The 14,135-nt window shown below is 38.3% G+C and overlaps 1 protein-coding gene and 1 pseudogene across 1 annotated transcript in view; one reads left to right on the top strand and one right to left on the bottom strand.

Annotated features, from left to right (window-relative positions):
* The window catches only part of VPS13B (vacuolar protein sorting 13 homolog B), a 743,427-nt gene extending 730,072 nt beyond the window's left edge, over positions 1–13,355 (bottom strand). Inside the window, exons 1-2 of the mRNA XM_081817134.1 lie at positions 13,019–13,355; positions 12,402–12,580 (exon numbers count right to left, since the gene is read on the bottom strand). Coding sequence (XP_081673260.1) covers positions 12,402–12,548 — 147 coding nt within the window. The 5' untranslated portion in view covers positions 12,549–12,580; positions 13,019–13,355. The remainder of the gene's footprint in view (positions 1–12,401; positions 12,581–13,018) is intronic.
* On the top strand, positions 4,714–5,328 carry LOC102734453 (small ubiquitin-related modifier 2 pseudogene; annotated as a pseudogene).
* Positions 13,356–14,135: the final 780 nt, after the last annotated feature.

The following is a 14,135-nucleotide window of genomic DNA, read 5'->3' as shown; positions in this document are numbered from 1 at the left end:
TGGATAGAGGAAATCAGAATTCAGAGTTGCTACAACTTACTATCTATAAAATGGGTTCAAAAATGAAGGCAAAATAAAGGAACACCCAAATAAAGACTCAAGATAATTCACTGTTAACCAAATACTAAAAGTTCATCAGACTGAAAGGAAGGAACACCAGACGGTAACTCAAATTCACAAAAAAGCACCAATGAATGTAATTATATAATCATTAAAGGACAATATAAATATATTTTTTCTCCTGATTTAAAAGGCCATTACCTAAAACATAATTATCAAATTGTACTGTTGGACACAAAGATGCAATACATATGACAATGGCACAAAGAAGGGGGAAGTAATGGAGAATAATGGAGAAAGTTTCTGTATTTTAATGTAACAAATTTAGCATTAATCTAAAATAGACTATAAAAAATTGGATGTATATTGTAAGCCTTTGAGCAACCACTAAGAACAAAAGTAATGTGAAAATTAAAGGAATTAAAATGAAACATTAAAAAATATTTACTTAATGTAAAAAAGTAGTAAAGGATTATGAGGAAAAAAAACACAAGAAACACTGACAATAGAAAATGGTAGATGGAAATCCAACCATATGATTAAAAACATTAAATGTGGAGGGATTAAATACTCCAGTCAAAAGGCAAAGATTGGGGGCGCCTGGGTGGTGTCGGTCTTCGGCTCAGGTCATGATCCCAGGGTTCTGGAATCAAGCCCGCAACGGGCTCCCTGATCAGCAGAGAGCCTGCTTCTCCCTCTCCCTGCCGCTTCCCTTGCTTGTGCTATTTAAGATAAATAAAATCTCAAAAAAAAAAAAAAAAAAAAAAAGGCAAAGATTGTCAGACTGTATTTTATTTATTTATTTTTAGAGTGGGGATAAGGGAAGAGGGAGAGAGAAAATCTCAAGCAGGCTCCACACCCAGCACGGAGCCCAATGCAGGGCTCGATCCCACAAAAACTGAGATCATGATCTGAGCCAAATCAAGAGTAGGACGCTTAACTGACTGAGCCACCAGGCACCCCAAGATGGGATTTTAAAAACGATCAAACTACATGTTCTCAAGAGATTTAGATTCAAAAAGAAATAGGTTGAAAATAAATCTTAAAAACATTTTTAAAATAATTTTCTTCTATAGATATAGAGAATAGATTAGTGGTTGCCAGGGGCATGGCGTGGAGGGTGGGCAAAATGGGTGAAAGGGGTCAAAAGGTACAAACTTCCAGTTGTAAAATAAGTCATGGGGATGTAATTTACAGCATGTCGACTTTAATGATACTGAACTGCATATATGAATGTTGCAAAGAGAGTAAATCTTGTAAGTTCTCATTACCAAAAAAAATATTTGTTAACTATGCAGGGTAACAGATGTTAACTAGACTTATTGTGATAATTGATCTTTTTGCAATATATAAAAATATCAAGTTATGTAGTACACCTAATATTACACTTTTATGTCAATCATATGTTAATTAAAAAGCAGTAAATGAGACTCCAAGGAAGTCATGTGACCCTGTTTCTCACCTGCAATACCTGAAATACAACATTTTCTTGCTATTTAAAATGGTACAGATTCTCTTTTAGGCATATAGGGAATTTTCATTTCTATGATATTAATTTCCAGCAGTGTTTCCTTCCTCCTGTTTTTTTTTTTTCTTTTTGTTTTTGTTTTTGAGAGGGAGGCAGGGGGAGAGGGCGAGGGAGAGAGCGAATCTTATTCAGGCTCCACACCCGGTGTAGAGCCCGACACGTGGCTCAATCTCATGACCCCCAAGATCATGACCTGAGCTGAAATCAAGAGTCAGACATTTAACCGACTGAGCCACTCAGGTGGCCCCATTCCTGTTTTTCATATGACTGTTTTCCAAAATGAATAGTTTATCCCAGTCATGGGATAAAATTACACTGAATGGGGGCGCCTGGGTGGCTCAGTCATTAAGCGTCTGCCTTCAGCTCAGGTCACGATCCCAGGGTCCTGAATCGAGCCCCACATCGGGCTCCCTGCTCAGCGGGAAGCCTGCTTCTCCCTCTCTCACTCCCCCTGCTTGTGTTCCTTCTCTCACTGTGTCTCTCTCTGTCAAATAAATAAATATTAAAAAAAAAAATTACAGGGGCGCCTGGGTGGCTCAGTTGGTTAAGCGACTGCCTTCAGCTCAGGTCATGATCTCAGGGTCCTGGGATCGAGCCCCGCATCGGGCTCTCTGCTCAGTTGGAAGCCTGCTTCTCCCTCTCCCACTCCCCCTGCTGTGTTCCCTCTCTCGCTGTCTCTCTCTCTATGTCAGTTAAATAAATAAAATCTTTAAAAAAAAAAAAAAATTACAATGAACAAGATGAAATTTGAAAAGAGGTAGTTAAAGCTCAATAACATGCCAGTAAAACTTTCAAAGAGATGGTACTAGGCATGATTAAACACAACACAAAGCAAACGTTTAAGACAATTAGTGTACTGAGAAAAAAGTATATATGTATAATGCAAACAGCAACCACAGAACAACTGGAGTACACTATTAAGAAAATAGACTTTAAGAAAAAAAATATTAAAGATAACATAAGATACTTTATAATAGAAGGGTTAATGCAAGAAAATATAAAAACATATGTGAGCATAGCAACAGAACCCCAAAATACATAAACATTGACAAAAGTAAAAAGATATTTCAACAATCATAGAGACTTTAATACTCACAATAATGTATAGACAGAAAAATCAACCAAGATATAAAAGACCTGAACACTATCAACCAATTAAACCTGAAATCTATAAACCACTCCATCCAACAAATGCAAAAACACACATTCATCAAGGACAATCAGAAAGCATCTGAACTGAATGAAAATGAAAAAACATATCAAAATTTATGGGATGCAGCTGAAGACATCTGTAGCTGTTTAAATGCCTATAATAGAAGAAATCTCCCAAAAATCAATAACCTAAACTTCTAAGTGAAATGGGAGGAAAACAAGCTAAACCCAGCTAACCTAAACAAGTTAACCCAAACCAAACAAGCAAAAAGAAGGACCACAATACCAACAAAACGAAGGAAAGTGGAAAGTAGATGTAGTCAAACTGTTGTAAGATTGTTCAGGAAATGGTAAAAGTACTAAGTTAGACTCTAATAAGTCAAATATGCATTCTGTAACCTTTAGGGTCAGCAACTGAAGCAATTTTTTTTTTTTAACATATAATGTATTATTTGTTTCAGAGGTACTGGTCTGTGATTCAACAGTCTTACACAATTCACAGCACTCACCATAGCACATACCCTCCCCAATGTCTATCACCCAGCCACCCCATCCCTCCCACCCCCACCACTCCAGCAACCCTCAGTTTGTTTCCTGAGATTAAGAATTCCTCATATCAGTGAGATCATATGATACATGTCTTTCAGGGTGTTATGCTAAGTGAAGCAATTTTTAAAACAGTATTATTAAAAAAAAAAACTTTAAAGCAAGAAGAATTACTAGTGAAAGGACACATTTAAGCATGATTTTTAAGTGTGTTGAATAAGATAACACTTAAATTTGTGTACACCTAATAACAATTTCTAGATATATAAGGTGAAAGTTGTCAAAATTAAAAAGTAGACAAATAATCATAATTGTAGATTTTTTTAATGTTTTATTTATTTATTCATGGGAGAGAGGCAGAGGCAGAGGGAGAAGCAGGCTCCCCTCCTAGCAGGGAGCCCAATGCGGGACTCGATCCCAGGACCCCGGGATCACAACCCGAGCCAAAGGCAGACGCTTAACCATCTGAGCCACCCAGGTGCCCCATAATTGTAGATATTAACATACCTTAGTAATTGACAGAACAGCAGATATGAAAATCCACATGGATTTACAAGATTTTAAGAACTCTATTAACTAGGGCGCCTGGGTGGCTCAGTCGTTAAGCGTCTGCCTTTGGCTCAGGTCATGATCCCAGGGTCCTGGGATCAAGTCCCACATCGGGCTCCCTGCTCCGCGGGAAGCCTGCTTCTCCCTCTCCCACTCCCCCTGCTTGTTCCTGCTCTCACTATGTCTCTCTCTGTCAAATAAATAAATGAAATCTTTAAAAAAAAAAAAAAAAAGAACTCTATTAACTAACTTGAAGTAAATAATATTTATGGAAGAATATAGCAACAACTGCCCAATACACACTTTTTATCAATTGCATATAGAACATTTACAAAAACAGACCATATACTGACTCATAAACTATAATGGATTAAAATAATACAGAAACTACGCTGACCACAGTGGAATTAAATTAGAAATCAGTAACAAAGATAATTAGCAATTCCCCAAATGTTCAGAAATTAAACATACACTTCTAAACCCATGAATCAAAGAAAAAAAAATCAAAATGGAAATTAATATTTTCCTGAACAAAATAATGAAAAACCAACATGAAATTCTGTGACATAGAGGGCAAAAAAAAAAAGTTATAGCACTAAATGCATATATTTCAATAGAAAAAGGTAGGAGGAAAAAATAAATGACAGAAGCTTCCACCTCAGGAAGCTAGAGAAAACAGCCAATTAAATCCAAAGAAAGTAGAATGGGGGGGAGGGAAATCAGAAAAATCAGTTCTCTGCACATAAAATTAATAAAACCCTAACAATGTGATGAAGAAGATACAAATCACTAATATCAGTAAGAAAAAAATATCACAACAGGTGTGTGCTCGTTCAGTGCGGACCTGGTACCTCTTTTGTGAAGCGGCAGCTGAGGAGACTCCAGCACTCGCCATGGCTGATGAAAAGCCCAAGGAAGGACTGAGAACAACTATCATATTAACCTGAAGGTGGCGGGACAGGATGGTTCTGTGGTGCAGTTTAAGATTAAGAGGCATACACCACTTAGTAAACTAATGAAAGCCTATTGTGAACGACAGGGTTTGTCAATGAGGCAGATCAGATTCCGATTTGATGGGCAGCCAATCAATGAAACAGACACACCTGCACAGTTGGAAATGAAGGATGAAGATACAATTGATGTGTTCCAGCAGTAGACAGGAGGTATCTACTAAAAAGGGAACCTGCTACTTTACTCTAGAACTCTGTTCCTCCAGACCAAGAAGACATTCTCAATTAGAAAGCCACAATTTGGTTCCACCACATCCTGACTACTACAGTATAGTCTTCTCTATTTTTTCATTTTCCCCTTCCCCATTCCTTTATTGTACATAAAGTAACTGTGTATGTGCACAAGCATATTGCATTTTTTTTTTTAACTAAATGGCCAATGGTATGTTTTGATTGACATCAAATGGAGATGGGATGGGGGGAAAATACTGCTTCTGTGAAAATACCCCCTCTCCCCATTAGTGGCATGCTCAGTCAGCTCTTTATATTCCAGTAAGTTATTTTGCTCTCACTGTTTAACAGAAAAGGAACAACATAAAAATCCTTGCATACCTTGTTCGATTGGAGCATTTTAATGTTTTCATTTATCATTGTAAAACGAAGGACAATTTTGTAACTTTTTTGTACGTAGCTGTTACATGTAGGGCAATCTGTCTTTAAGTAGGGATAAATTACTCTAAAAGAAATGAATCCTAGATAGTTTTCCCTTCAAGTCAAGCATCTTGTTGTTTAAATAAACTTCTTGTTTAAAAAAAAAAAAACAGATCCTAGATATTTTTTTAAAAAAAAATCAGTCAACTTTAAACTGGACCAAAAAAATCCAACTCTATGGCTTTAAATATAGACAATTCAGGGCAGGGGCATGAAATTTTTCAGTAAGGGCCAGATAGTATATACTTAAGGCTTTTGCAAGCCATGCACTCTGTCCCAGCTACTCAACTCTGCCATTTTAGTTCTCAGAAGCTGCCAGACAATATGTAAACAAATGAAAATAGCTGTGCTCCAATAAAATTTTACTTAGAAAAGTAGGTCCAAGCCATTGTTTGCTGATCACCGGTTTTGAAGAAATGGAGAAATTCAGTGAAAAACTAACCAGAACTAACAAAAGAAGAGATAAAATCTAAATAGTCCTATATCTACTAAAGAAATTAAATCATAGGGGTGCTTGGGTGGCCCAGTTGGTTAAGCATCAACCCTTGGTTTCGGCTCTGGTCATGATCTCAGGGTAGTGAGATGGAGTCCCAAGTTGGGCTCCATGCTCAAGGCAGAGTCTGCTTGTCCATTTCCCTCTCCCTCTCTCCTCTCCCCCACCCGACCAAATAAAATCTCCAAAAAAAATTAAATCAAGAATTTAAAACTTTCCAACTAAGAAAACTCTTGACCCACATGACTCCAGGATTCATTTTTCCTAAGATTTATAAAACTAGTAAAAGAACAAAGTTGGAGATTACAAACATCTTGATTTCAAAACTTACTACAAAGTTATGGTATTCAAAACAAAGTGATTTCTGACCACAGACCTATAAACCACAAAGGGAACTGTATTGAGAGCCCAGAAATAAACCCTCACATCTATGGCCAAGTGATTTTCAAGAAGGATGCCATGACCATTCAAAGGGGGAAAAGGACAGTCTTCAACTAATGTTACTGGAAAAGTAAACACCCACTTATAAAAACAAATGAAGTTGGATCCTATACCATAGGATACTATACCATACACAAAAATTAACTCAAAATGAATCAAAGACCTAAAAGTAAGAACGAAAAATATAAAGCTCTAAGAAAACAAAGAAAAAGCTTCATGACACTATATCTGGCAATAATTTCTTGTATAGGATACCAAAAGCCCAGGCATCAAAAGAAAAAATTGTTAAGTTGAACTTCAAAATTTAAAACTTTTCTTCATCAAAAGGCACAAAAGACTCAAAGACAACTCACAATGGGAGAAAATATTTGCAAATCATGTTTCTGATAAGGGACTGATAAACAGAATATATAATTCCTACAACTCAACAAAAAAAAATGCAATTTTAAAAAAGGGCAGAGGACTTGAATAGACATTTCTCCAAAAATATACACATGGCCAATAAGCACATGAAAAGTTGCTCAAAATCAATCATTATGAAAATACAAATCAAAACCACAGTGGGATAGCATGTCACATCCATTAGAATGCCTATAATAAAAAAAAACAAAAATCAGAAAATAACAAGTATGGTGAAGACATGGAGCAACTGGAAAACTTGGACATTGCTGTGGTGTAGCCACTGTGGAAGGCAGTATGGCAATTCCTCAAAAATTTAAACATCGAATTACTATACAATCTAGCAATTCCACTGGTGGGTATATACCCAAAACAAATGAAAGCAGGGACTCAAAATAGATATTTGTACATCCATGTTTGCAGCAGTATTACTCACAGTAGCCAAAAGGTAGAAACAACGCAAATGTGCATCAATGGACAAATGAACAAGATATGGCATATACAATGGAATATTATTCAGCCTTAAAAAGGAAGGAAATTGTGATACATGCTACAATATGAATGAACCTTAAAGACACTGTGCTAATAAGTTAAATAAGCCAGCCACAAAATGATAACTATTGTAGGTTTCCACTTGTGAGGTGTAAGAGTAGTCAAATTCATAAAAACAAAGTAGAATGGGGGCGCCTGGGTGGCTCAGTCGGTTAAGCGACTGCCTTCGGCTCAGGTCATGATCCTGGAGTCCCTGGATCGAGTCCCGCATCGGGCTCCCTGCTCGGCAGGGAGTCTGCTTCTCCCTCTGACCCTCCCCCCTCTCATGTGCTCTCTGTCTCTCTCATTCTCTCTGTCTCAAATAAATAAATAAAATCTTTAAAAAAAAAAAAAAGTAGAATGCTGATTGCCAGGGGCTGGTAAGACAGAATAGTGAGTGAGTGGATCAAAGGGTACAGAGGTTCGGTTTGGGAAACTAAAGAAGTTCTGGGGATGGGTGGTGCTAATGGCTGCACAACAACGTAAATGTTAGCAATGCCCCACAGAACCATAATAAAAAATGGCAAAAATGGTAATTTGGGTACATATATTTTACCAAAATAAAAAAAAACTAATATCAATCTTACACAAACTCATTTATAAAAAAACAAAATACTTAATAATTTAATGAAGCAACATATCTATGATAATCCAAACCAGGTAAGGACATTACGAGAGCACAGACCAGAATCACTTATGAACGTACCTGCTACAAAACTAAACAAAAATTTAGCAAATCAAAGCCAACACATAAAAAGGTTAATACGAAGTATGGGTTTATGCCAGGAATTCAAACTCCATCTAAAAACTCAATGTAATTCACCACATTAACAGAATAAAAGAAAAATCAGATAAATTCATTAAATGTAATATTTGATAAAATTCAAACCCATTCATGATTTTTAAAAACTTGTAAAAGGAGGAACAAAAGAGCATTTCCTTACCCAGTAAGGAGTACTTACAGCTAGCAACATGCTTAATAGTAAAATATTGAGCACTTTAACACTGAAGGTGGGAACAAAAAAAGAGTATTTTCAAGATGTCTACTCCACACCGCAATAAAGAAATAAAAGGTACAAGCACTGGAAGATGTAAAACTGTCACTATTTGCAAATGGCATGATTGCATACACAGGCAATCTAAAAGAAAACACCAAATCATACAAGTTAGAAAGGGCACTGAATGGAAGGCCAATGTACTAAAACAACTGTATTTCTGTGCACTGGTAATGTACTTAGAAAATGAAATTTTTAAGAAATAATGCTCCTTATAACAAAAAAAAAGATCATATTTAATGAAATATGTGCAAGGCCTCTCTTGAAAACTTCAAATCATTGCTGAGAAAAATTGAAGACTTAAAAATACAGAAAGCAATGTTCTGTCCTCAATACTATGTTAAAACAGTATGTGTTAATGTTAATGCCTCCCAAATTAATCTATTGATTTCATGTAACCTCAACAAAAATGTCAGTGGGTTTCCCCCTTAGGGGAAAATTCTAAAATTTACAAATTGAAACTAAAATGTATGTGAAAATGCAAAGGATCCACAATAGTTACAACAAGGAAAAAAATAACAAAGTTACACAAATACACTATGAGACATCAAAACACTGTAAAAGACAGTATGGTAATGACACAAGAATAGACAAATAGACTACTGAGCAAATACAGAGTTCAGAAATAAATCTACACATATATGACAACCTGATTTGCAGTAAGGCTTACTGCAATTCAGTAGAAAAAGAATGGTTCAACAAATGGTGTGGATCAAATGAGTCTCAAAGGAAAAAAAAAGTGCATCTTGACCTCTACTTCACACTTCCAGAAAAATTTTAGATAAATCAAAAAAAAAAAAAAACCAATAAAACTTCTAAAAGAAAACAAGAGATGGGACAGCAATATGCAAAAAAATGAAACTGGACCATTTTCTTACACCATACACAAAAATAAATTCAAAAGACCTAAATGTGAGACAGGAAACCATCAAAATCCTAGAGGAACACAGGCAGCAACATCTTTGATCTTGGCCATAGCAACTTCTTATTAGACACGTATCCAGAGGCAAGGGAAACTACTGGGACTTCATCAAAATAAAAGCTTCTGCATAACAAAGGAAACCATTAACAAAACTAAAAAGCAACCTATGGAATAGGAGAAGATATTTGCAAATGGCATATCTGATAAAGGGTTAGTATCCAAAATATGTAAAGAACTTACAAAAGCCAACACCCAAAAACCAAACTATCTGATTAAAATGGGCAGAAGACACGCATAGACAGTTCTCCAAAAAGACCTACAGATGGCCAATAGACATATGAAAAGATGCTCAGCATCACTCATCATCAGGGAAATGCAAATCAAAACTACAATGAGATATCACCTCACACCTGTCAGAATGGCTAAACTCAACAACACAAGAAACAACAGGTGTTACTGAGGACGTGGGAAAAGGGGAACCTTCTTGCACTGTTGCTGGGAATGCAAACTGGTGCAGCCACTCTGGAAAACAGTACGGAGGTTTTAATAATCCACTGAGTGCCCTATGATCCAGCAATTGCACTACTGGGTATTTACCCAAAGGATACAAAAATACTAATTTGAAGGGATACACACACCCCGATGTTTACAGCAGCATTATCAACAATACACAAATTACGGAAAGAGCCCAAATGTCCACCGACTGATGAATGGATAAAGGAGATAGATAAATATAGGTATTTCTATCTATACATATATAATGGAATATTATTCAGCCATAAAAAAGAATGAAATCTTGCTATTTGCAACATGGATGGAGCTAGAGTGTATAACGCTAAGTGAAGTAAGTCAGAGAAAGACAAATACCATATGATTTCACCACTATGTGGAATTTAAGAAACAAAACAAACGAGTAAAGGGGGGCAAAAAGAGAGGAAGGCGGGCGCCTGAGTGGCTCAGTCGTTAAGCGTCTGCCTTTGGCTCAGGTCGTGATCCCAGGGTCCTGAGATCAAGCCCCGTGTTGGGCTCCCTGCTCAGTGGGGAGCCTGCTTCTCCCTCTCCCACTCCCCCTGCTTGTGTTCCCTCTCTCGCCGTGTCTCCCTCTGTCAAATAAATAAATAAAATTTAAAAAAAAAGAGGAAGGCAAACCAATTAACAGAATAAACTAATGGTTACCAGAGGAGGGGGTGGGAGGATGGGTTAAACAGGTGATGGGTATTAAGGAATGCACTTGTCATGATGAGCATGGGGTGATTAAAATAAAAAAAAAAAAAGAGTATCTTCATGTACCTGGAATAAGCAAAAATTTCTTAAAGGAAAAGATTGACAACTTGGACCTCAGTGAAATTATGAACTTCTATTCATCAAAAGATAATTTTAAGAGAGTAAAAAGCCAAGCCACAGACTGGGAGAAGATATTGCAAAATATATCTAGCAAAGGACTCATTTCCAAAATATGTAAAGAACCCCTCCACATCAATTAAAAAAAAAAAATACCCAATTTTTTTTTAAAAGGCAAAAGAATTAGAGACTTTACAAAAGAGGATATTCAAATAGCCAATAATCAGCACGTGAAAATGTGTTCAACATCATTACCCATTAAGGAAATGCAAATTTAAATAGAGACCACTACACACCCACCAGAAAGGCTAAAATTAAAATAACAAACATGCCAAGTAATACCAAAAACTTGAAGTAACTGGACCTCTCATCCACCGTTGGTGAGAATGTAAATTGATACAACCACTTTGGAAAACTATTTGGCAGTATCCATCAAAGCTAAACATATACATACCTAAGTATACACCTAAGAGAAATTAATACCTATGTCCACCAATATACATGTACAAGAATGTTCACAAGAACTTTCTTCATAACAGCCAAAAGTAGAAACCACCCAAATGTACATCAATGGGAAAATAAATTGTGAATCTTTAGCCAACGGAATACTGCAAGGCAATACAAATGACAGCTCCTGCAACAACATGGGTTAATCTTAGCCATAAAGTTAAACAGCCAGACACAAGTGATTCCAATTTATTAAGGTTCAAGAACAAGCAAAACTTCTTTATGTTGAGAAAAGTCAGAATAACAGTCACCTGTTTTAGGGGGTGGGAATACTGATTTGCAAAGGGGAGCCATTTAAGGTGCAGGAAATATTCTATTTCATCTCCACAGTGGTTACACACGTGTATACATACATAAAAACTGAGCTGTACATTTAGGACATGTGGTCATTTTTAAAAAATGAAAATATTAAGATAATTAACCTTGGAGAGAAGAGGGGAAGGAACCAAGAGTATTATTTCTTAGTGATACTCTAGATTATTCAATAATAAAGGGAGCAGTGGAATGTAAAAATTATTAACTTTCACCATTAGATTAAGACTTCCCTTATCTCCTAAAAAGCAGGTGGTCTGGCTCTTCAGAGTTTCCACAGATAGTTTTTGTATTTCAGGCCTAACAGAGTTGCCTGGCATATGTTAGTAATAAATGTACTCGGTGGATTAATAAATATATGAACTTTAAAATTATTTACATCAGACCATTCTCAAGTTAAAAGAAAAAAAACCTAAAAAGTGAATAAGTAGTAAGTTTTCAATTTTACTGGCATTCTCAATCTGTGTCTGCTCAATTCTCTGAGGATGTCATGTCCTCTTTCCTACTAAGAGAACTTTCTTGCTGTCTTTCAGACCCTTCCATTCCCCAAAAAGGAGAATGGGAATATATTTTCCACCTTCATACAGAAATCTTAGCAACGTATATTATTAGCATATCCGGTAATGCTTCCGAATTGAGTAAGCAGACTGAACAATTCTGACAAGAACAATGAAGCTGTCTTCCTATCTGTTGAGGCACCTTTTGGGAATCCAATTCTAATAAACCATCACTAGTAACAAACCACGAAAAAAACTTCTGTAAAGGAAGGTCTGTAGTTTCAGCGTAGTCCAAAATACTTTAACAGACAATTTAAGTTTTTAAAGCATAAAGCTGAAGTGCAGGAAACAATGGATTACTAAACTAGCTGAAAATGTTTCCAGTTAATGACAGCTACACAGCTTACCTGTTCCAGCACATCCAACTTTAACTCGAGCTTGCTGAGAACCACATCTCCACCCCATAGCGAAAGCTGTAGATCTGATGGCTTTAAATTCTTGATGTAGCGATTCACATAGCTCATTAAAATTGGAGTCACATATGACTCCAGCATCTTTTAAGGTGCAGAGGAGTCAAAGTCAGAAGCTGAAGGGGGTAAAGACAAATATGAGAAGTAACTGAGTCGGTAAAGCAGCGAAGGAAAAGCATTTCTCAGGAGGGACTGTAGATGAAGAGGCCGAAAAGCAACAGTCCCCACCAAAGCAGCCGCTCGCCTCCTCCCAGAAGCCGAAAACACAAGTGGATTCTCTGCTCCAGCTGCAACTTCCTCCCTAGTAAAACTCCCCTCAACTCGCCTGGCGAAGGGTGGGAGGACTAAGCTGGTGAACTAAAGAGAGCAGATCCCCAGGAATGGGAGAAAGAAGGGAGCGGGATCCCCTTCGGCCGCCGCAACCCTCCACCAGTCCAGCCTCCCCACGAGGCCCTCGACTCCCGGAACCCAGCCGGATCTACAACGGTAAAACCTGGGCCAGAACCAGGCCAGCTCCCGCCTCTGGCGGTATTGCACCCTCCGCTGACACTTACGGCAAAGAGTACCGTGGCTTCCTCGCCACCTCCCGGTATCCGGCACCCGCCCCCGGCGGCAACGCAACTCGGGTACGGCGCCACTTCCGGGTGTTACCCCATTCGGTGCTCAAAACAAACTGTCCCTCCACCGCCACCCCTCGACTCCGCAGCGCGGCGGGAGTTGCCAGGCTGCAGCAGCCATTCAGCGCGTCTTCTAGGAGACCTTCTGTTCCGGGCTAGCCTGCGTCCCCGCTCCGACCCCGCCAGTGTTTTAAGACAAAGCTCTGGGAAATGCGCGGGGGAGGTGGGCGGACCGGTAAAGCGGAGACACTCGGCGATCCGGAAGTGGCGCCCCGGCGAAAAGCGGCTTGTAGGTGGTGGAGGTCGCGTCCGGGTGGGGAAGCGCCGAGGGCCCTCGGGTCGAAGGAGGAGGAAGAAAATGGATACTGGTGTTTAAAACCCTGAAAAACAACGCGGCTATTGTTTTTCTTGGGAAATGGAAGGCCTGGGGAGAGGAACTTGGGTTCAGTGGGCAGGGCAACAGCCTTAAGGCCGCAGGTAGGAGCTGGGAGGTTGGAGGCGGGGGCAGATTTAACTTTAGATCCGAGGTTCATTTGCTGGAGGAAAGGTACGAGTAGTGGAGAAATTAAAGGAATTAGGATGTGTAATTTAGGGGAACGCATTTTGATCAAACGTGCAGACAAGCTCTCGTGTTCTTTGGCAAAGGAGTGGTTAAGTATCCCTAAACGTGCTGATGCGGGGCGGTGAAGGAATGGCCAAAGAGAAGATTGTGAAGAACCATTAGATTGCAGTCTGATGTGGGACTTCAGAAAAGCGGTGGGAATATCACAAGGAAGGCTCCTAGAGATAAAGTGAAAAGAAATAGCTGATAAGGAATGAATTCAAGAGTTTTAAGAGGCAGTGTTGGTTTTATTAGGCTGAAATGAATGTATAAAATATTACCTTTCCTTCCAATATTTTGCAGGCTAACAAAATCGAGAAACTCCAACACCTAACTCGGAAAAATAACACACTGGGCTTAAAGGAGTAGCGTAGGACTTGCTCGCTGATTGTTTTTACCAGTAACGTCTGCAGAAAACAACTACCACTGCATTTTGAAAATAGACTTTTCGTT

Source organism: Leptonychotes weddellii, chromosome 4, assembly GCF_054177405.1.
Source record: "Leptonychotes weddellii isolate Sample4059 chromosome 4, ASM5417740v2, whole genome shotgun sequence".
Taxonomy (NCBI): domain Eukaryota; kingdom Metazoa; phylum Chordata; class Mammalia; order Carnivora; family Phocidae; genus Leptonychotes; species Leptonychotes weddellii.
The sequence above is the reverse complement of the archived record's forward strand: the minus strand, read 5'-3'. Positions and strand labels throughout refer to the sequence as shown.